The 23,386-nt window shown below is 39.8% G+C and overlaps 1 protein-coding gene across 4 annotated transcripts in view; it reads right to left on the reverse strand.

Moving 5' to 3' along the window:
* Window positions 1-654: 654 nt before the first annotated feature.
* PRKCA (protein kinase C alpha) overlaps window positions 655-23,386 on the reverse strand; it is a 151,200-nt gene continuing 128,468 nt past the window's right edge. For all 4 annotated transcript variants that reach the window (XM_086473814.1, XM_086473813.1, XM_086473812.1 and 1 more), the window contains 9 exons: window positions 21,453-21,596; window positions 20,505-20,678; window positions 17,413-17,504; window positions 15,729-15,791; window positions 15,057-15,195; window positions 8,817-8,897; window positions 7,292-7,399; window positions 4,699-4,839; window positions 655-819 (listed from right to left, as the gene is read on the reverse strand). In XM_086473814.1, the coding sequence (XP_086329940.1) occupies window positions 655-819; window positions 4,699-4,839; window positions 7,292-7,399; window positions 8,817-8,897; window positions 15,057-15,195; window positions 15,729-15,791; window positions 17,413-17,504; window positions 20,505-20,678; window positions 21,453-21,596 (1,107 nt within the window). The remainder of the gene's footprint in view (window positions 820-4,698; window positions 4,840-7,291; window positions 7,400-8,816; window positions 8,898-15,056; window positions 15,196-15,728; window positions 15,792-17,412; window positions 17,505-20,504; window positions 20,679-21,452; window positions 21,597-23,386) is intronic.

The following is a 23,386-nucleotide window of genomic DNA, read 5'->3' on the forward strand; positions in this document are numbered from 1 at the left end:
TGGCCACCACTGAAGAGTGTTTCAACTCGGTGCTGCTTACAGGATCACGAAGCCTCAGGGTCTAATTTGATTTTGTCCCTCCCTCCCTCCCACCCCCTCCCAACTTGCTTCTGTCACATTTTTGAAACAACTACTTTCCACCATGTTTTTGCAATGCCTCTCCTCCCCGGTGCCGCCGCTGTTTCAGTCTCTTGTGCTGCTGATCTCCCCGAAGTCACCGGGCAGAGCGGGGAGGAGCGCTCCCTCAGGGCCGAGTGCTCCTGTCTCCCAGCATCCGCAACCAAGGACTAAATATTTAAGGTGGGTTTTTTTTTTCAGACCGTGTGTTAGATTATTTCTAACACCGCAGAGTGGAAAAGGGAGCAAAAGGACAGCGGGAAGTTACAAAAATACGTAACGTACCAACCAATGGGTAAGTTTAGACAAGTCAGTGGTGACTTCTAGAAGATTAAGTGGGCACCGTACAGTAATTTACCTCCCATTAACACAACATCACTGTTGCAAAGCCAAAATCCTGAATAAGTGGCTTTCCCCCATCTCGTGTTTTCTAACCCTACAATTTCCAGGCCCAAATGGAATCGACAAGGCAAAAGCCTAAAAATTGTAGGGTTAAGGACCGTTCCCCACTGCGGGATTTGTTCCTGTTCTGCTGTTTCATGCTACATTTTGTAAAAGGGGGTGTATGAACTGGGGGTTGACGTAAGAGAACCCTTCAAAATCTGTTTGGTCTATGTTAGCAATGACCAGCTGATCTGGAGGCGTTAACACCGGCTGTCCTCGTGTAAAGAATTTATCGAAGTTTTCGGCACCTTTGCCACACTGCAAGAAAAAAAAAGAAAAACAGAAAAGAGGCTGAAAAAATCAGCAATACATTGGCAGTTCCAGCTTTTTGCAGATTTGGCAGGATACATGCAAGGCCTTCCTCTATTTCTTATGAGTAGTTAAGAGAAAATTTTCTTTTCAGATACTTCAACAAAAAACCCCAGGCAAACAGAGAAGTTTTAATAGATCAGTTTTGATGAAAAGCTGAGTCAGAAAAGTTTCCATCCATCAGCATGAGGTAACTACGTAAAGAGACTTAAATATTCAGAATTACTGGGATAAAAAAAAGGAAGAAGAAAATATTTTCATGGACATGTATCGGCAAGAGATACTTTATCTGTCAAGTCATTTCATTCTTCTTAAAACCTTTATGAGGCAAACCTAAATTTTCATGTTAGTCTGTTTCCCTCATGATCTGCAGAAAGCTTAATGTAATTAATTTATATCCTTTAATTCTTCATTGTACAGCCTACAAACTCTTGTAAATTCCTAAATGACAGCAGAGCTCCAGTCCTGGGGCTGGCAGGAGGGAGCCGGGCAAGGAGCGCGTCCCCAGAACAGGTCCTCATTATGGAACATGTTATCACAGGTTTCCTCCTTTTTTTGTCTAAGAGACGAGACATGTCATCTCACGAAGCCCAGCCGAGAAGGGGGGTTATATATAGCTACACGCCGAACACAGCTCATTCAGAACAGAAAACAAAAGAAATCAGGTTTGCAGAAACAATAATTCTGAGTAATGCAGAAAACACTTGAAAGGCAGGGAAGTATGATTAGAGGCAAGTTAAAAAGGATGGAGGTGGAACCAGAACAAAATTAGCTTGGGTGCAAGAAAAAATGCATGTTTGAGGAAAACTGGGCATTGAATATTGTGGAGAGTTCTAAAGAGCACTGCTAAATCTCCTTATCTCAAAGCTATTTACTGTAACAGATCTTTGAACAAAGCGTGGTTGTATGATAAAGGCACTGAACATTTCTCCCCGTTGTCCCTGACCCTCTCCTCTCTATCCCTCCCTACAGTAGATCTACATGTGGATTTAGAGGATAACGTTACACTATTATCTTCAGACTTAGAGGATAACTTGGAAAGGGTAGAATATGGCAGGTACAACAGACCAATATTAAACATTGATCTTTCTGAACTAATGCAGTATGGATAAAGCTGTGCATTTATAGGAGAAACCAACAGAAGAGGGGCCCGTGAGGGGAACTGGAGGGCGAGGTGTTTGGCTATCTTGAAACAGCTCAGTCACAGTTTCTAATCTTCTTGCAAAGCACCTGGCATGTCCTGGACTGGGACACGCCGTCTGATCTGAGCCGCAAAGAACTTTTGCTGCCTCGGGCATAAGTTGGTTTGTATTTCAGATGAGAAGCGCATGCTGAGGTACTGGACCACAGTGCTCACAGAAGGACACTTGTTCAGTCGTGGAAGAACACAAGCAGAGGAACACTCCAACGGGTTAAAGGCTAACGGCAGCCTGCTTTTCTCACCCGGGGTTCTGCACTCACCGAATACCCTGGTGCCCACTGAAGCCAATGCGTTTTGGTACAGAATCTCTGGAGAACAAGAATGGACAGAGCTGAACTTTGACAAGGGGAAAACTCTGCGTCATTGGAATGAAAGTTGACGTATCCCCAAATTAACAGTCAAATTTATTTAGAGGCAGTACAGTCAACTCAGAGCAGCAACAAAAGGGCTATTTATAAAGGGAAGACGTTTTGCTGAAAAGATGTTCTATAGATATGCATCATCCTTCCTCAAAATTATGCTCTTTCTTCTTTTTTTCTTTTTCTTTTTTTTTTTCTTTTTCTTTTTTCAGCAAGTGGAAGGTGTTCAAACAAGCTGTGTATGGAAACCAAAGTCCCCGACTCCATTAGGTCTATCGCTATTGCTTGCACTAGTAGAGGCTAAGAAATAATTAATGTGAAATTTGCAATTTTTTTGGGTGTGAATATAATTATTTATCAACAAATTTGCATCTTCAATTCCGTATTTCTCTTCACATTAAAAAGCAGCATTGCTGTTGTGAGCCTTAATGCAGTATTAAAGCAGAACTGAAAATACAGGACTCCTGGAACGCCTGAACTTACAAATAGGAGTAAAATGTCCTTCTTGCCAAACACGCGGTCTATGCCTATATCCTGTGAAATGACAGTCTGGCAGGGAACACATTATTTAAACCAACCAACTGCTGACCCAAAATCTGCAGCTCCATGTTTGAGTGAGAACCATGCAAAAGTAGCAGGATTATTCCTGCAGCAACGTGATTCCTAGAAAAGATGCACCTACAAAAGTTTTCTGAAAAAAAGCCAGCCCAAAGCAAGCCTATAAATACATCCATATCTTCCAACAGGTTAAGGGTCATGTGATTTTTGCTTTCTAGAATCAATACAAATAGAATCAGCAACCACAATAAATGAGTTGTACATAGGGTATGTAGATATCAGACTTGGATTTTAAATTACTTTTGTCTGGGAAAGTTAGGCTCCATGTGACTACACCTTGGTGTATTTTAATCGCAGCCTGTATCAACAAAACAGGTCATGATAATCACGGAGACAGAGCACAGCTGCTCTAAACAGCAGCCAGGATCTGCCACGACACGTGCTATGATGGAACCAGACCATACTTCAAGCTTTTAGTCCCTTCATGCTAGTGTTACTTTTAACTTCAAGGGGAGTCTAAGCACTCACTGAGCTAATAAAACCTACAGATGTGAAGGCAGATTTGCTTTATGACCAGCTTTACGTTTGACTCAAGAAGCACGTAACGAAAATCTTCCATAAAACACGCTTTAAGGAGGTGCAGCTGCCCTTGGGACAGACAGCTCTGGGGACTGGCCGGGCAGGGCTGGCAGCACCACGTGTGGTATTTACTTATTCACACCCTTCCTTGCGTGCAAAATCCACCCCATATGAAAAGGGTTTTTCCCCTAACACAAAACACTCAGCATGCAACTCTCCTCCTGGTGATGTGAAAAAGTCATTTGCATGCAAAAAGAGAGGAATATATTCTGCCACCGGGTAGTGGCCTCCCTCTGTTCATTAGTTCGTGATACAACACTAAGCGTGTCTGTATTGGTAAATAAATCAGTGTACAGACCAACGGTCCTACACCTGCAGTGCTACAGCCAGCTGAAACATAAAAAGTGTCAGGGACAAAAGATTCAATGTTAAGACATAACAATTTACAGCTGTTCCTGAAAGCGTGTACTCTTGTGTGCAAATACTTTTCTTTGCCTGTCAGTAAAGCACAGTACATGCTGAAAGAAATTCTCTATCAACAGTTATTCAAATTCTATTACGCAAACAGTTCTCACAGTAAGGACATCTTTCACTTGTTTGGATTTCTGAAATATTCCTACAGATACATGTGTGTAAACCAGTAATAAATCAGGGATTATTCTTGCAAACTTGGCAGATGTGGGTTCTGTCACTCGAGGGAGGGGAATACAAACTCCTTGTGCTGTGCAGCCCACCACGGAGGAAATTCACCCCGGTAATTCCGGTGCCTTCAATCATTGACTTCAGATGCTGCTCAGAGGAGACGGTCGGGAACTTCATTTATTACACATCTCAACTGGCCCATGTGAATATGCCAATTTCCCCTGTTTTCAACTTCTCCTGCAGTGCATGACTGTCCAAGTCAAGACTCAAACCACTGAGAGACTTTTTTGCAGTGAACCAAGTACACTGGGTTGTGCTACGGGCTGCCAAAACGTTCGCAGATTTACAGACTGGTCTGCCATAATCAAATTGCCTTATTTTAGAAGTGTCCTAGATTTGCAGCACCATCAAGCCAACATTAATCTCACCCCACGGGAAAGCATGACTGCAGACACATTTAGCGAGGGAAGTACTTGGCATCTCACTCACCACTTTAGGTTTGAAAGGTGGCTGAATCTCTCTGTTTTCCAGTTTTTCCCAGTCAATTCTCCTGAAGAAAGCATGTTCCCTGATGTCTCTTTCACCTTCAAGGCCACAGCCAAGGCGTTTTGCAGGATGTTTAGTCATTAGCTATGAGGAAGAAACCACCAAATGATTAAATTTAACGCTGGAATGAAAGCGAGACAGACTTTCCCCAGATTGCGATGCTCTTGGTCCTCTCCTGAAGATGCAAGTTGCTAATAAAATTGTTTTGAAAAGCTAAAATTCATTTTTTGAAGATTAGTTTTCTTGTTTGATTACTGGAGACAGCACATCAGCAGCAAAACTGAGGGTTGCACTTGAGAACTCTTTCCCATTCGGCAGAGATTGCTGCTGGAGTTATGGGTGGGCAGCTGGTGCTCAGGGCAACGTGCCATCCTATTAGTTCACAACTCGCTCCTGAATTTTGCCTTTGGTCTTTCAGTTCAGTCTTATAAATCTCCAAAACAGCTTCTGCCTTGCCTCAACAATCAATTAAACTTCATAAATTCCAATACACTAAAGCTGTACAAAGTACAACACCCCCTCCATTCATTTTTCTGGGCTTGTTCAAGACATCTCATTACAGAGCCTACAATTTCTTGGCACCCAGCTGACAATATCTAATCTGCGTTTCCTCCCTTGCATCCTTAATGACATCTTGGTCAATACTATACCCAGTCGCACAGATTAAGCAGACTTGGGGAAAAAAACTACCCCAAACCACCATAATTACATGCCTGGAAACAGTAATATGTTCCCTAATTAATAACCTCCTCAAAATCTTTTCAATTAATATGTACATTAGGAATTGGGCAATGCAGCCTTCACGTCTCAGTTCCCGTACTGGGGGGACTTTTTAAAGCTCTTTTACAACTTAAATATAATTAATATAATGCTGGATGTGATACCTCAACACATCTTTTTAAAACCTCAGCTGCACCGCTTTAGTCTCCCTGCAAATGTTGAGTTGATCAGATTCCAATTCTGAACCTAAAATAAAAGCAACTGTAAGCAGACTTTGGGAAGTCGGCTAGGAATTGCATCCTGCTTCAAGCTGAACTTTCCCATTTTCGTTACCTTTTCTAAACCCCTTGCTTTAACAGCAGGTGATGTAAGCAAATGTGAAAAACGGTTCTAGCAGTTTTAATTCTTTCTGAAGTTATTGCATTTACCAGCCCAACGAACTCTGAATCAGTGGAATAGATGTCAAGCAGACAATTCAATTTCAAGAGCACAGCAGGCACGTTCCTCTTGCCCAATGTGCACAGTCCTGGGACGGCTGAGCTACTGCTGACTACAAGGTTCAGCAGCTTTCTCATATTGACTTCTTAGCTCAGATATAATGCTCACTGAAATTTGGGATTGTTAGTTTAATACAGATGATGAACACGTTAGTATCCAGAGACTTGACCTTAAACCGAGTGGTGCAATGGAATTTGAGCTTTCTGACCTCCCTTTGCATAAGCCCCCAGCAGAAGGGCAGCAGGCAGGAGAGCTGAAAACAGGATTATTAGGTCAAGTTCAAATTGTGCTGTTTGAATACAGGATTTTCACAACAAGGCATCAATCTGCATGTACTTTACAAAAACACACCATGTTTAGTTTTTGTTGGCCAGCACATCTACACTGGAATAGGCTCCAAAATTAAAGTGCTCTTTCCTTTTATCTTGTTGTTCTAAACAGCTTTTCTCTTCCTTGATGATTTTTGCTTACGGAATTAACATCCAGCTCATGTACAATACTTCATAAACGATTACAAAGGAAAGGAAGAAAGAAAATACCAAATTACCTGACGCTACTACTTACACTGATAATTTTATCAGTGTAAGAAAGACATCAAATAATGCTTTTATAGATGGTGGCTTGGAAAAGCCACAGACTGACAGTACTCTAGGGAATCACATGGAGTCAAAGGAAAGTCAAATGAATTCTTTGTTCCTGAGCTAATCCCCTGAAGTAAAATCTATTCTTTTCCTCAAAAAAAAAAAAATTAAAAAAATAAACTGACTTAGAATCTAACATAAATTTTAGGCCACAGAGGTTACCACAGGGTCAGGATTTCCCCACAGTTTCCTTGCATTTACGCTACAGATTTTCACATAAGCTTATCTTTACCTACATTTAATAATGATCCTTATTAACTCTCCTGCTCTGCTGCTGTCATTAAGCATACTGGGCTGAGGACTCACTGGAGCATCTGGTATCCATCTAAGCTGAGAAATCTCCTCACCCTGCAAAACCGGGGTTGTGCTGCTGAGGGTTGAGAGGCAAGGTGGGTGGAGACGTTTCACACCATCATCCTGTTGATAAATTCCACTTTGGATTTGGCAGCTACTGATTGTGACATTTGTTCTTACCATAAAACAAGCAGGCACAGCGGGAAGAGCTGAACACTTAGCAGTGACACCAAGCGATGAGCACTTCATGACAATATAGCTTAGCACTGCCTGACAGAAGTCGCACTTAAAAATACTACAGCGCCATACCAAACCCAGACAAATTTAGTTATTCAGAAGGATTTCCAAAAAGGAACTTAATTATAAAGAAGCATCTATCTCACCCCCTTGCAGATGGAGACAGCTTCTTTGGACAGTGATTTTGGATAGGAAACATTATGCTCCATTATGGACTGGAAAAGTTCATCCTCATCTTCTCCATCAAATGGAGGCTGTTGAAAACAAATCACAGGTAAGTTACTTACTGGGGTTTGTGTATTTTTTAAAATTCTCCACGTTTTAGGAAATGGCATGACAATACTATGGCCACACTGGGCCAGGGCAAAGGTGCATCCAACCCAGCAACCTGCCTCCAGTCAGTCATAGATGCCCGAAGAGATCAGTATACAGCAGTGGTCCTTGCCCAGGAATACACACCAAAATCCCAGGCATCTGCAGCCTGGGTATCTTCTGACCCAGGAGTTTAGTGTTTATCCATCTCAGGTAGAAATCGAGGAGAAAAGTCCATTTCTGCTCCCAGCATGGCAGCCAGGTTAATGAAACGCATGCAGGATTATCTTTGTGATCATCTTTAATCAGTTTTTAAAGCTACTTGCACCAGGCAGCCAATATGCTTTAAAGGGTGAAGTTTGGAGACTGTAACTTTTAATTACTTTGTGCTAAGGTATATCCATTCCTCACTTAATTCCAGTTAAACTCCACTTTGTTTTATAAGACATGGCTGTAAACTCTGCTTCTGTGAAGAGAAGACTATCAGAAGAAAGGGCTGCCTTTTTAATTTTAAGTATAGGTGATGAGGAAAGTGCCGATGGGTGTCCCCCCAGGATCTGGGCACTGTGCAAGACTCAGATAACGGTAAATCTCATTTTCTCAACAGCATTCAGATGCCTAATATTTGTAGTGCAGACTGTAAATGTTAACAACTGCAATTGCTACACTTTAAAAACTTTTCAAATGTCAACTGGAATTTAGTAGAGAAACTACTAAAGGCATTTGTTGAAAATGTATGGTTTAAGCTTAGGAAATGCATACCTTTAGCTAACGCTTATTGAAGGTCAATTGCAGAAATCTTTTCCAACTCAAGACTAACAGAATTCCTTAAAATTGGTAGTTATCTGCCATTTACTGCAGTACAGTGTTGCTTTTCTACTTGAGTGACTCAGACAGCAGCGTCTCATTAACTGTGCAGAATAAGGGGACTGTAACTTACCATATTTCAAGTGGAGACCCATACTTTACCCCTAGGACACACAATACAAAAACTGCATTGTGACTTAACTGCAATGCGGAGCATATACACTCTTATTATGTTTCCCTGTGGTTTCAAACTACTAAACGATATTTCTTCCATTTCACATTGCATTTTCCTGCTCAAGTGTCTCCCATTCAATTTTGAAGATGGCTATTTATACATTATTGCAGTACAAAGAATCCGTATTCAAAGGCAGTACTTCATTATGTGGGTGCAATACAAAGAGCTTAAAGCCTAAATACATTCTCAGTTGAGTCAGTCAAGAGTACAAGAGATAATATCAGCATGACATTATCCTCTAGGGCTCCTTTAAGGAGCCTTGAAACAGAGCAGGAGAGGCAGGAGGAGGTTAGTGAGCACGGGAGGGTACCTCTTACCTGGCCAGCTAACATCTCATAGAGCAGCACTCCGTACGCCCACCAATCCACAGACTTCCCATAGGGCTGGTAAGCAATAATCTGTATAATCACAAAAAAAAAAAACAAAGAAAAAAACCCTACGTTAACTAACACCCAGTCTTGTGACACATTAGATAGTGAACATACTTCCTTGAAAAAGCCCAGAAAGCCAATCCTGTAATCCTCACTCTAGCTACTCATTGGTTTCAGTGGGCGTTGGATTGTTTTGCAAATGTTAGTCTAAACCTGCCCACGCCTTTTGGTACTCTGATATCTTGGGAAACGCGGCCCTTAGGAGACCTTGGGATGTGCATTTGAAGGCAAAGGAGGAAGCACAGCCGCACAACGTAGGAGACAAGGCAAAAATGTTATGCATCCATTTGTGTCAAAGCTTGAAATCGCAAGACTCATTTAACTTAGCAATTATCAATAATTAAGCCTTTATTTTCCTTTCAATATTTATATTTTTGTTCTGCTGTAAAAGGAATCAAAATTTAAGAAAAGAGTAAAACCCTGAAAAAACTCAAGCTACATTTTCCCAAGCTGCGTGATTCAGATACTCAGTATGAACCTAGATACCAGCTACATCAAAAAGAAAGGTGTTTCTGCTGTTCAGCCTAATGGAAATGTCAAGTATTTTGCATCCTCTCGGTTCACATCTGACTCACACAGAAGCACAAATTGAGTCCTGACACAACGAAAGGCTGCAAGTGCCAACAGCACAGGTTCCCTCGCGCGTCATTTTCTTCAGTCGAGGCCTTTTCAGAGATCAGTGTTCATTTATTTAAGAGATGCATTTGGGCATGCTAGGGAGGAGTCTCGAGGTGCAGATGTTCTCTCAGATCTCTTTCTAAATAACTGTGAAGGGATGCAGGATGTCCCAGCCACTGCCCATCCACATGGGGAAGGCAGTATCAGAGCCTCCGACCCCAAAGCCATGGCTCCACTAGAATAAGCAGAGAATTGAGGCAGCCCTTGCTCCGGACAGGCTTGCATTCCTGCTTCCATGTGTTTCTATTCTTTGTGAAACAAATTGCTAAGACAAGTACACATCACATATCCTAGATTGTTATCGTTGTCTGAAAGAGAAGTTGAACTGGCAAGTTCTGTAGTTTCTCAGGAAAACAGTGAGTCACCAGTTCAACAAAGCAGGACTGCCTGGCTACTAAATAAAATCATAGTCTTTGTGCGAATATAGATATGTTGTTCCCTGGGATAACAGCAGCACATGAATGAAAAATCACTGCAATGTTTCTAAGCAAAGGATTTTAAAATCAATTGCACTTTGAAATACATTAGACAACCAGAGGTAATTACAAGATTCTCAGCTGGAAGGTCCTACCTAAAGGCAATCTTTATTAGTTGTCTTTTAGCAGTAATATGGGCTTTAAAAACATATATTTGGGACATGCATTTCATATTATAGTGGTTGACATACTTGGTTACTCTCCCTTTAACTTCTACCACCAGTAAGTTCCCAGAGGCCTGCTGGAATCAATGTTGCTTCCTGAAAGACCAAACACTTTCAAAATTTTATCCAGAAAAATTACTGGCTTTTATCTGTAGAAAATGATAAAATATTTCACCCTCAACCCTTCTCTGACAATCTCTCCTTGCCTTCTGGAAAAGAGTGTTTTATTTAAAAAAAAAAAAAAAAAAGGAGTATTTTTCAGGTCATTAATTTATAAGGACAGAACATTTTGTACAATAAGTGAGCTTCATGTAAGTGGTTTTGGTACAAACAGTTTATTTCAATTAGCAAATGAGAAAAAGATGGATCCATAGCAGTGAGAAAGAAAATGCTGCTACCCTGCCACGGTTCTCAGCCTGGCAGTCAGGTCTGTCCAGGGGGCCACAGTCTACTTCTCTTTCTATTGTGAAAGAGTTCGATGGGATTATGGAGGAGAGGAAATCTTTTAAATTTGGCAATGCAATGCCATAGAACGAAGGATGTAACAGAGCACGGACCCAGTCACGCTGTTTGTTTATCCAGCAAGAGGTGAGTCAAGACTGGGTCATTCTCTAAATAGCATTCTCATCAGCAAATGTAACCTGCCCCAATTAAATCTGCCTTTGTGAGAGAATATCAAGCAGAACCATCGAGACAGAATTAACATAGAAAAAGCTCCTACATTTAACCTAACATATGGTGAGAGTCACTAGAATTTTTGTCCTATTTGATGCCACATGTCAACATCAGCGGAAGCATCTGACTAATAGACCAGTGTCCCCTCTGAGCTGGCACACACCTCCCTTGCCTGAACCAGTCTCATGATGAGAGTGGGATTTGAGAAATAAATACGGACATCAAGTTTCACTGGGACTGGGAAGGCCCCACTGCAGAAAAGTCTCACTGCAAATGCAGTGAAAACATTTTTTTCACTGAAACTACTGCAAAGTAGGAAAAGGTGGTACTGTCAACATCTGCTGCTGTACACCAGAAGTTTTTTTCCTCTAATCCTAACTAAATACACGCAACTTGAATCACCAGCTTATTGCTGGTAAGGATATGACACAAGTGAAACACAGACAAGCGATCTGCCGTGTTCATTCACCAACCTGCATGACTGCACGGAACCCGGCGGTTACACTCATAATATTGGGAGCTATTCAAAGCATTAATTGGAAAATGTAAACGAGAGGAAAGAACACTCACTGCAAGGAAGGAATTACATGTGGGTGGAAGCAGATGAGTTTTCAATATACAGTCAAACATGCATTGGTACAAAGTCAGCAAGTTCGAAACGTCGTATTTTCAGTAGTTCCCTCCTCCTCATCCAGAAATCATCATGTATTACCCACCAGCTGCTGCACTCAAAGCCATTACTGGCTGCCTTGCAGCAGCTGCCAAAATAATCCTATCTGCATGTACAAATTTTGATATCTTTTAGAACAAATTGGGGTATATTAACATGACCTCCTGTCTCACCACGGTGTGCAGAGCAGACTTGCAGAGCAGTGAGGGAGTTCATGAGCCTAGAAATGAAGACCTGTACACTCCTTCAGCTATGACCTCTGCTTTCTACTGGCCAGGGAGGAGCGGAAAGTTGACAAGACCCTTCCCTTCCCCTCCTTCTCCATCACTAATTTAAATGATTGCCTTTTTCACCTCCTTTTGCATTTCAACTGTCCCATTTTACCTATCTATTACTGTATTTTAAGAGCTCTGCCTTTTCAGGTTCCGTGGGTTTGAGACCTCAGCAGCAGCTCAGGAGGAATTTCTCTCATCAAGCCAAATTGGCAGAGGGATGTCAATTGCCTTTTTTTTCTTTTCCCCCTTTTTGCCTCCAAGGAAGGCACAGTTAAGAGCAGGACACAGAGATTAATACAAGCAATTTGTAGGAATGTTTAGATCATTGCAGCTTGCAGCTGGTAGCCAGTTGGGATGCAAGGATTATATCCCAGCAGCAAGACAGAAAGTCTTTTGTGAACGTATCTTACGCCTACTAGAAAAGTTAAAACTCGGTTATTAAAAGAAATAAATATTACTAGCACAAGGAACAGTCATAAGTACACTTTACAAACCTTTGTAATACCTATTAGCCTCCCACAATCCTAGCAAATGCAAGGTTAGAACTTAAGGTTTTGAGGCTACGAGATGGAGAAGGGAAACGGAGTTTCTAATTTAAATTCTTCTGAAATTCCAAATCAGTGCTCTAGCTGCTGGTGGTGGCGTTCAGTACTGCACCACAGGCAGTGGGCTGTGCTGGCATAATCCCTCTCTGCTCATCCTCTTGACATCTTTCTCCTGTCTCTCTTGACTGGTCAAGGAAACACAAAATATTAACTGATTTCATAACTATTTTGCCACTCTGACCATAAATACTTAGATTTAGCACATCAATAAACATTCTTTACTAGATACCCATTTTCTGCCTGACAGAAGTGGTCAAACCTACCACTTTAACCTCTGCACATTTCTCAAATCACATCGGATAAGAAAATGAATAGTCATTCCAGTGCATTATACACCTACGTAATAACAATAACCAACGCTAACTTTCCCCATCACCGAAAAAGAAAGCGTTATTTTACAGTACACCAAAGTGGGCAAGTCCACTTTGCTGAACGCAGCACCACACTCCCCTGTTCTGTCCGGAGATTGTACGTGTGAAGCCAGCTGAGCTGTCCCTGTGTGGTCCTTCCAGCTGTGTCACTTTTGAGCTATGTCTGAGGTAGCTCATGTAGAGGCACTGTGGGCTCCTTCAGACCCCACCAGAGTCACAACGTATTTTCCCAGATACTGATGAAAAGAGCCAATTCTCTGTGTTTAAGAGGACTCAGATTCTACCCTGGATACCCTCAACAGTCTATTTAGATTTAGCTCATTTATCTCCACCCAGCAGGGAATGGTACCGTGCAAATGCATCCTTATTACAACCTATTATAAATTTCTAAATTTTAGCCCATGGAATGGAAACATGCCGAAATGCTCCTGCAAGCAAAACATGAACCTCACTTTGAAGTTTACCACAGACCTAGTTAGCAATTTATCAGTTACAAGAACGTCTTCAGAAATGAAAGAAAATCAGCCAGCTAAAAAAACCCCAAAAAACCCCAACTGTTTGCAAGATAATAGAAAGACTAATTTCCTCCCAGTTATTGAATGTTTTGGTAAAACATTTATTTCTTTATATGACATTTCCAAACAAAGTAAAACAAATCATTCCAGCACTGACCCATATTGAGCATTTTGGCACTGACAACACATTCTTTGGTATTAACTGGCACAAGGCTATTACCACAGAATGGACACTTTTTAATTTGTAATATTGGCTTAATTTATGTTTTGACAGAGGAAAATGAAATGGTGATCTGGTTGTTCTGATATCCTGCTGCAAGCAACAGCAATTTGTGAAAAACCAAGGTTTTATAATACACAGTATTCCACTCCGAAAATTAGCAACTGGAAGAAAACAAACTATTTTTCATTCCAATTTCACAGAGATGACAAAATTCACCTTAGACATTAATTTACTTGTCCATGTATAAATCTCCCATATTCCAACAAACATTCAATTACAGCCAGAAATGTTCCAGCCAGAGCTGCCTCTTGCCCAGCACTCAGTGAAACACCGAGTATCTTGGATCAGGATACAGCCTCTCGCACTGCATTTGCAGCCAAACAAATCAAGACTCTTGAAAGCGCAGTATGCACAAATACCAGATTTTAATATTCGTATATTTGAATCATTTCCAAATCACCACATGTGCTTGTTTTTAATGTTTTATACCTCAACTATTGAAATACAAACCATATCTTAGCCCTAAGCTCATATTTATCACAGTGCTTTAAAGTAGAACTGCGCTTCTCATGATCAGATTTTCATTTTAGACCCACTGCAGTTAGGTTTGCATTTGAACGTGACTTTCAGTGGCTTGAATGCAGCACACAGGTATCACCAAGTCACAGAAAACTCAAGGCAAATTATGGATTTATTATGTCAACTCCATTCAAGCCCTGATCTTATAGCTTTGTTCAGACTTTCAGTGACTGGAACTTTCCTGAGATCAAGAGCTGTCACTCATGACACCCATGTACCATTTGTAAGACATGGCCTGGAAAAGACTAAAGTAGTTTTGCAGGGAGGTGAGCGAAAAGCTTCAAGACCTCATGAGTCCCTTCCCAAAAATCAGTGATTGGTTTGTGATCTAAAAATGCCTATCAATCCTTTAAATATATCTATTTTGTCAGCTGTGTGAATTTATTGAGAAATACATTAAAGAAGCTAGGTTTGCTCCCAGTAAAATGTTTGCTGACCTCATCAGCAACCTCAACAATATCCATGAACTCCCTATGACTTCACAAACTGAAGTACAAAGTTTAGTATAGTAACATTTCCAGGCCACAAATTTAAAAATCACAAGCTGGTGATGCAGCTTTTTTAGTCTTTTGCATACTAGGATGAACAAAACCTGAAGCACTGATCTCACAGAAAGTTAGGTTTTCAGTCAACTAGATACTTTTTAAAACAGTGAAGTCTTATTGATAATATTGCATTAATTCACAGTTATTCAATATATATTATATATATTCAATATAATATATACAATATAATATTAAATACAATATATATATTCAGCATACTGCAGAAGTATAAATGGTACCATCCACAGAGTATCCAGAGTTACAGCTATCAAAACTTGGTGGTGTGAGATGTGTGTAGTGACAGTTTTCATTTTAGAGACCAAAAGGTTCTTGAAATGGTAAATATTTACCTCCGGTGCAATGTAGTCTGGAGTGCCACAGAAGGTCCTGGTTGTGACTCCATCTAACATATGTTCTTTGCACATTCCAAAATCAGCAATTTTAATGTGTCCTTCTGAATCCAACATCACATTATCTAATTTCAGATCTCTATGAAGAATCACAGTAATTTAATGTTAATGTTTAGGATCAACTAGGGCCAACGTATCTACTGAGTCTAGGAGAGGAATACGTGGAGCTGTTTGGGGGGTGGAGGGGACAGAGGTGCACATGCACGGCAGCCTACAGCCTGCATGGAGCTGGGCACCTCACTGCAGATACACAAGAACGACCGCAAGCCCTGAAGCTGGACAATTAATGAAGGGAGAGCTGTATATGACAACGAGCACGCTCACACTGAGACTTCTGAGTGTGTCACACTGTTAAACATCACACAGGAATGCAGACGATAACACATTGTATTTTCAAGAGTTTTCAGTTGAGCTGGGCAGAGCCCAGAGGTCAAAAAGCTCAGGAAAGCAGTGGCTTTGGTTTCCAGCACACCAGCACCAACACAATGAAAAGACCACTGCAGCGACTGCTTTGTAGAAAACATTTTAAAAATGCACTGAAACATTAAAGAAACCGATATTTTCGGAATTTTAAAAACAGTTCAGAAATTACTTACGTCAGACTACACTCACCTATAAATAATCCCTCTGTTATGGAGAAAGAATAACCCAATTGAGATCTCAGCTGCATAGAACCTGTATGGGAAAAAAACCCAACAGATTTCTTATTGCCTTAGGATTTCCTTCTGACAAAATATTCTGGAAACGCATCATGGTAAAGAATTATAGTATAACAGCATATAAAGTATATAATATATAGTGTGCGTGTGTGTATATATATTAAAGTACAAAAATACATATGAGACAGGCAGATGACATAAAAGACACCTTACTTCAATTTGACTTTAACAGACACATTTCAAGTATTTGATGATAAAATAACATAGAATTTAGAAAAAACCTGAAAATGTCTCCCTAGACCACAAAACAATGGTGCAGCTGGAGCACAGCATTTTACTGCACTGATCCAACTCTGCCTGCAAAGGTCATAACCTCTAATCACATATCAATGTTGAATTCAGGGTGCAGCTCAATTTACTTTGCTATTCATATGGCACGAAATAATTTGCAGAAATAGTATTCCTTTATACAGGCTGTTAATGGATTAATTACATAAAGCTAATTAAAATGACTACCATATCAAATATAATTGCTGAATGTAGTTAAAAGATATATAATACTGATGGATGTTTGAAGCCAGTTGCTGTGGAACTGTGCAAATTATATGCAAGAAGATTATTTAAAAATAAGATTAATTTTTAGCATAAGGGAAAGGAAAGCTCAGCTCTGAAACACTTGATCAGAGGTGTTTGTGAACGTGTCTGCTGGAAGACGCTCCACAGGCGCAAGCTGTCATAAAGCACCATAGTTTTCAATGGGTGTTGGCAAGTTACATTAGCTGGGAGTCAGGGATGATCTGACACCATCTAGTTTTTATGCAGCAAGTTGTTGAAATTTTGTTCTAGATCTCAAATACTTATATTTAGAAGGCCTCTCATTTAAACAAGCCCCAAATCAAAACAAGAAATTATTTTATCTGAATTCTTAAAACAGTTGGTCACGCTTGATTTTAAAGTTTCATTGGTAAATGATTTATGAAACACTAATAAATGATGATGAGATGTTATAAGCATTACTAAAACGGTACTGATGGATCTATTCACATTTTAATATGCTACAGATCATTATCAGTTGCTCACTGATATGCCAGATGTACAATTACCTAAAAGGGATCATGGATATAAACAACTTCTAATCATTTTTTAACTCCTTACAAATAAAACTTCTATAAAAAGGTAGGATCACAGAAATTCTTGTAAGCCATACATTGAATTTATCTTATATAAACTATAATTCATATTGCAATGCTGAGTCTATTTGCATTGCCTTCCCTTATAACATTAATTCAGACTGAAATGTTCCACTCACTCTTGTTTTATATTCACTTTTAAAACCAACACCAGAATACCAAGTAACATCTTTAATTTCCTGTTGGCTTGTTTAAATTCTTCTCACTTCCAAAGCAGGCATTGCATGCCTTTGTTTGTGCTGTATTTTTGAATAAAAAGGCACAGCTACCTTTGGTCTACATGTGCAAAGAACATTTTTAACATAAACTTCAGCTTTTGGTCCTTAAAAAACACAATATCAAAACCGCCCAGACTTCAGACTGCACCTGGGAAGAAGAAACTTAACACTCTTACAATGCAAAATTAAGATGAAGACATGATTTAAATACATAAACATGAACACTCACACTGCTTGTGGCTCCTTAAATTTTCCTACTTGCTGAATGTGATACATGAGATCACCACCGTTCACATACTCCATAACAAAATACAGACGGTCCTAGAATAAAGTATTAAATATGCACATAAATACATTAGAGAAAATACTAGATATGCATTGATCAGCAAAAAAAAAGTCACTAATATGTTATTATAAAGCTTTTAAGGTTATTAGGACTGGTTGTACATTCTGGCAAAATTGATAGACCAGGAAATGGAAGCGGAGCGTTCTGTAAAACCGGCAAGAGTATATGACTGATGATATCTGTCTCGATTTGCCAATTTTAGTGACACACTTTTATATATTATTTGTCTACAATGGTTCCCATAATTGCTCACACAATTAGCTCCGGCTGAAAAATCTGTGTCTTTAAAAATAAATGTAAAAAAAAATGTAAAGACGACTGAAAATTCTTGCTTTGAGGCCATTTCTAATCCTAATAAGTTTCTATTTGGAAGATGGGAGGTATTAAAAGATTTTTTTTTAATAATTAAAAAGAAGTGAGAAGAAAAGTAATTGTAGCATTTACAAAAGCATCTGGAACCTTTACAAGTGACACTAAATTAACTTCTGTACTAATTATTATACATATTTCAGCTACAGGAAGATGGCAATGAGGTATTTTGGAGGAAGATTTTTTTCTTGCACAGTGAGAACTTTTAAAGGACATACCCAGGGATCACAAACACGACCATAATATATTTGAGTGCACTTAAGTCGTATTTTCCCACCCCGTGACATTCAGACAGTAAGACTTAAAACAGTAGGTCTGTCCCCCACTTTTCAGAGGACTAAAAGCGAGCTCTTCCCAGCAACTTCAGTAAGAATACATTGCTTACGCTCTACAAACATCTCTGATTTAGGGTGGATGATTCTGACCTCCTAACATGAACAATTCTGGCGGACAAGATGATGGCAAGCTTGCTACCTGCAGTTTTAACATGATCCAGAAAGCATACAGATGCATTGATAGTCTTCCTCCCAGTTATGGAAGACATATTATTGGTTCATCTGATTTTCCTTTAGATATTTTGGACAGAGTCATTATAGTGAAGTATTTGTAGAAAAGTTCCGATTCAACATTCTGATGGGAAAGAGGCTCATGACTAAGATGCTCTAGTTCAATCCCCCTCCTTCAGCATTGACTGGAAGTCTCCAACCATCTAGAAACTAAGATTTCAGGACATTAACGTACATTTAAAAACTGTGATTTCCTAAGCTGTGTCCAACGGACAAGCCGTGGGCAAAATGTTTAATTGGCCAGATCAGATTTATAAAATTTAGATTTTTGTATGAGTTGCTTTATCGTAAAATCCTTGGCAATAGAAGCCTGCATCTAAAAGCACTAACCAAAAATTACCATTTTTTTCCTGTGGTCACACAGTTTACGCCTTTTCCCTCATACACAGTTTCTCATTTTTGTAGCTAATACTAATCACAGAATCACAGAATGTCAGGGGATGGAAGGGACCTCGAAAGATCACGTAGTCCAACCCCCCTGCCAGCTCAGGACCACCTACAGCAGGTCACACAGGAACATGTCCAGGTGGGTTTCTTAATCCTCCAGAATATTTCATAGCACCAAGTGCAAACTACTCAACACTTTGGAAAACATGAAGTAAATTAGGCAAAGGTGTTAATGATTTATCCAGGCCTTTATGTAGCTCCATTGCTCTTGTACATGATAAACCAAAAAATATACACTAAAATCCCCAGCTTTTTTCCTTCATTCCCCTCAGCCAGAACACTAGACGTTTGTACTTTTAAGATTTTACATTTAAAACGTAGTTGCTCAAAAGAAAGATAAAACAAAGTGGTTTTTCATTTACTGATGACACTAAGTTTTTTGGTTACTAATGAAGATATATACAGATAAAGAATCAGAGGGAGATAAAACTCTATTTCTCACTAAAGACTCTCTCATCTTATTACAACAACCTTCACATTCTAAGTAGAGGCAGGAAAAATATTTCAGAAAGCAAGAATTACCAAGCGCAATAGTTCCCAGATTCATGTTTTATTGCGATTAATTATGTCTGCAAATCTGTTGCATTCAGGCCATTTTCTGCTCAGAGACTTGCAGATATTAAACCGAGTTTGAAAATGCCTCTAACAACACAGACCGTTATGCTATGAAATGGTGACGGGATGATGTGGCTTGTTTGTGGAATATTGCAATGTTATTACTTCAGAGTAACTGCCTGTTGTTTGTTCGTTTGTTTTTAGACAAAAAACCATCAACAATGTAAGAGGTAAAAGATAGGGAATAGTGGAGTGGAAAAGCAACCTGTGTCCTTTCATCACCCCGTTACGTGACAACCCAGCCCTGGGACACTAGCTCCGTGCCATTGTCACAAGGTGAGACAAGAAGAGCCGTGATTTCTTGTGACTAAAGACCTCCCCCCAGCTTGGAACATTTGGAGCCAGTTCACTAGTGTCAGGGTGTATCCATGCCCACTCCAAAATCCAAAAGCACACTGAGCGCCAACTGTCTGCCATGCAGCCCTCCCTGTCGCCCAACAGACCAGTACGGCGCTGCTGGACCTTCAGATCCATCCTGCAGTCTGTCGCTGGGAGATGTTTTGCAGTGTGATGGGGAAATGTCCACTTCCTATATTTATAAGGAAGGAAGAAAAAAACCCCAGTGCTTTCTGTGCCAGAAAACTAAATTAACTCCATCAACGTCGATTCAAGACTAATCACCTCACAATACAGTAACAGCCATTAAGACTTTTCAAGTACTGTCCTCAGATCCTTAAAAGTATTTAGGAACCTCTGGGAATCTGGGCTTAAGGCTCTCACTTAGCAAAGCACACATTATTAAATTTATGAATTGTCACACTGGTCTGCTTGAAATTACTGTACGAAGAAAAATCTTTAAACCCAGGTTTTATATTTAAAATTAAAAGGGTAATTACACGCGGTATCTGTTCACCATTTTCTATGTGCAGAAGCTATTTTACATACGTTGGATGACAATAAATGTTACTGAACTGATAAAATCCATGATCATACAGTATGGAAAACTTCAGGGTGGCAGGAAAGACAGAGCTCACGTACAACTGTTTGGAAACAAGAGTGAAGCTGTGTCAGGAATGGTGGTTTATCTTGCAATGCCAGGACTCGTTTTTCAACCATTGTACATTCAACATCATCATCCTGAATCACCACATCTTTTTTCAATATTTTGATTGCATAGAGCTCCTCTGTCCCCTTCCTGTCTGCCAGCATCACCTGCAGAAAGAGAAACAACAGGGTGAGTATCTTCCTACCTGCCAAGGAGAGAAGGTGACTCATACGCTCGAAGATTTGTATAGATGGCAATCCAGCTTTTCCTTTTATTGGTATAAACTAAGTTGATCAAAACTCCAAAAATATCATCATTACTCACCCACTGCAATGAGCTGTACCAGTCATTTCAGACAAAGCCAGTGCCAAAACCCTCTGGTTAATCGGAGGCACATTGCCAAAGGGCTGATAAAATGTTAAGTCCCAGGGGACTTCTCGAGTAAAGGGGACTTTATCACATAAGCAGTTGCTCAAACAGACAGAAAAACAGCAGTCCTTTCTTTTGACGAACAGATTTCAACTACATATGTACAATTCCTGTTTTTTTCCCCAATATTCAGCCTTACCAATGTTTATGACTTACAGAACAGTCAGAGTGACCTAGGTAGCAAAGCCAGAAAAGTATACTTAATTTCCTTGAAACTGCCAAGAAGTGAGCATCTAAAAGTCAGCAACTGTTTCTTACATCAAGCCCAACGGTTTGAGGTTTTTTAATTTATTTTCATTTTTTCAAGAAAACTGCCAATCATGACTGAAGCCTGCTAGTCCTTAGGGAATCACCCTACTCCATGTTAAGAAATCCTCATCCAAAAATGCACATCCTCTTGACTCTGGATTTTGCTTCTTAGAAAATTACTCATTCATTCTTCCACGAGGAAAGGAAAAAAAAAAAAAAAAAGAAACAAGAACACGAGTGGAATAGTTATCAAGAATTCCTACCTTCCCAAAGCTCCCCTTTCCAAGAACCATGAGAAAATTGAAATCTGTCAGCTTCACCCTGTCCAGATTGTTGGATGGCACGCTTGAGTTCTTGTCTTCTGTTGGAGTAATGACTTTGTTACCAGCTGGCCCAAGTTTGGCTTTCTGAAGAACATACGCACACATACACACACAAAAACATGAAAGTAAGAAGAGCAGTCTGTTTTCTTGGCAGAATGAATCACTGGGTGAAGGTTAGAATTGGAGATGACCATATCTGAGGTGGCATTCCCAGGAGAAAGGCTGCATAACAAAATTCGCACAGACACCACTTCAAAGACTCATTCCAACAACACTTTTGACATTATTGAGTGAATTAAGAGCGGAAAATCGTGTTCATGTATAACCAGATAAAAGCAGATATACTTATCTGGTTAAGAGAGCAAAATCAAAGCAAAAACCAAAGCCAAAGAAAAAACAAACCACGTTTTCATGCCAAAGCAGGCTTATCCGGTGTTTTTGTATTGAAATACAAAAAATGCTTTTCAAAAATACCATGCTATAATCTATATAGGGTATTTTAGGGCATAACCAGTCTCTTCAATACATTCTCTTTTAAAATGTAATTCTTAAAGTCACTGCATAGCAAGAGTTAGGAAATCTTTGACATGCATTAAGAAAAATAACCTATATTAAAAAAAAAACCCACAGCGCATGAGAATTAGTGCAGATGAACATGGCCACTTTCAAACTAGCAATACAATCAACTTTGATATTCAAGTGTTGATCTGGAAAAGGGAAGAAGGGAAATATTACATACAAAGGCTCTGCCTTGGCAAGACAGTCTGGTTTGCAGAAGGTTGCAACCGTCTCAGTCTTTCATATGAGACACCATGTAATTGCTCAAGTAAGTTGCATTTCAATTCTCAAAGTTAACAGGCGAGAAAAAAGTAAGACTCACCGAAACAGAGTGCAGGCTACAACATAATATCCCTCTTTTTCTCAAAATAATCCCATACACCAGCAGAAGCAAAGCCAAGAAGGTTTAATAATACTTTGGGATGTAAGTGCTTTCCCCCCCCGTCTATCTAGTGTGTCGGTCTGGTAAATAACCTCTAATATGGTTTATTTACTTTGCGCCTTTGACATATGCTTGACATTTAAGGATAACTACTTCTCTCACTGCACCGCAAAAAGGCAGTATTATCACTGTTTTACAGATAAAGAAAATTATAGAAATTACAAGTTTATTCAAAGTCACACAATAAATCACCTTAAAAGCCTGGCCTGGCATATACCTTTGGCAGCCTCACTGGAAGATACAAACTTTCCCCTCCCCATACAAGTTTAAAACCATAAGATCGAAAGGGATGACTCGATTCATAGACTCCAGCACTCTACTACTGCAGGCAGTAATGTCAAGTAGTCCTCTGATGAACGACACGTCACTTGAAAAGCACATTCAGAGTGGATGACCCTTCCTGCAACCTTACAAATGCAGAAAGCCTTCCAGCCTGCCACAGGGATCTGAATTTTGGCAGTTTTGATGTCTTTTTTTTTTTTTTTTTTTAAATTGTAATACTGCTTAAAATGCGGAATATCTTCCACCACTATTCTTACTCGCTTGTATGAAAGAGATGCTAATCAGGATCACGTGCTGTGCAAACGTTTAGGAAGAGCCAGTCCCAGGTGTCAGCCTAAGTTCCTGATTCTGCAAAGGATGGCCCCTCAGCAGATCCTGCTGCTAGGACAAATCCAGCATCTGTAATGTCGGGACAAAGCTCCATTCAAGGCCACAATACAAGACTGAGCCATAAGAAAAACAAGTAAAAAAAGAAAAATCCTAATATTCTCTATTTGTACAAGATTAAGACATGGTTTAAAGGAGCAGCTTTGCTGGCCATGTCTTTGTGATGCTCTCGCATATGGGGTCTCAGATAAAAGATCCTGCTCTT

Source organism: Leptosomus discolor, chromosome 15 (genome assembly GCF_034619465.1).
Source record: "Leptosomus discolor isolate bLepDis1 chromosome 15, bLepDis1.hap2, whole genome shotgun sequence".
Classification (NCBI taxonomy): Eukaryota; Metazoa; Chordata; class Aves; order Leptosomiformes; family Leptosomidae; genus Leptosomus; species Leptosomus discolor.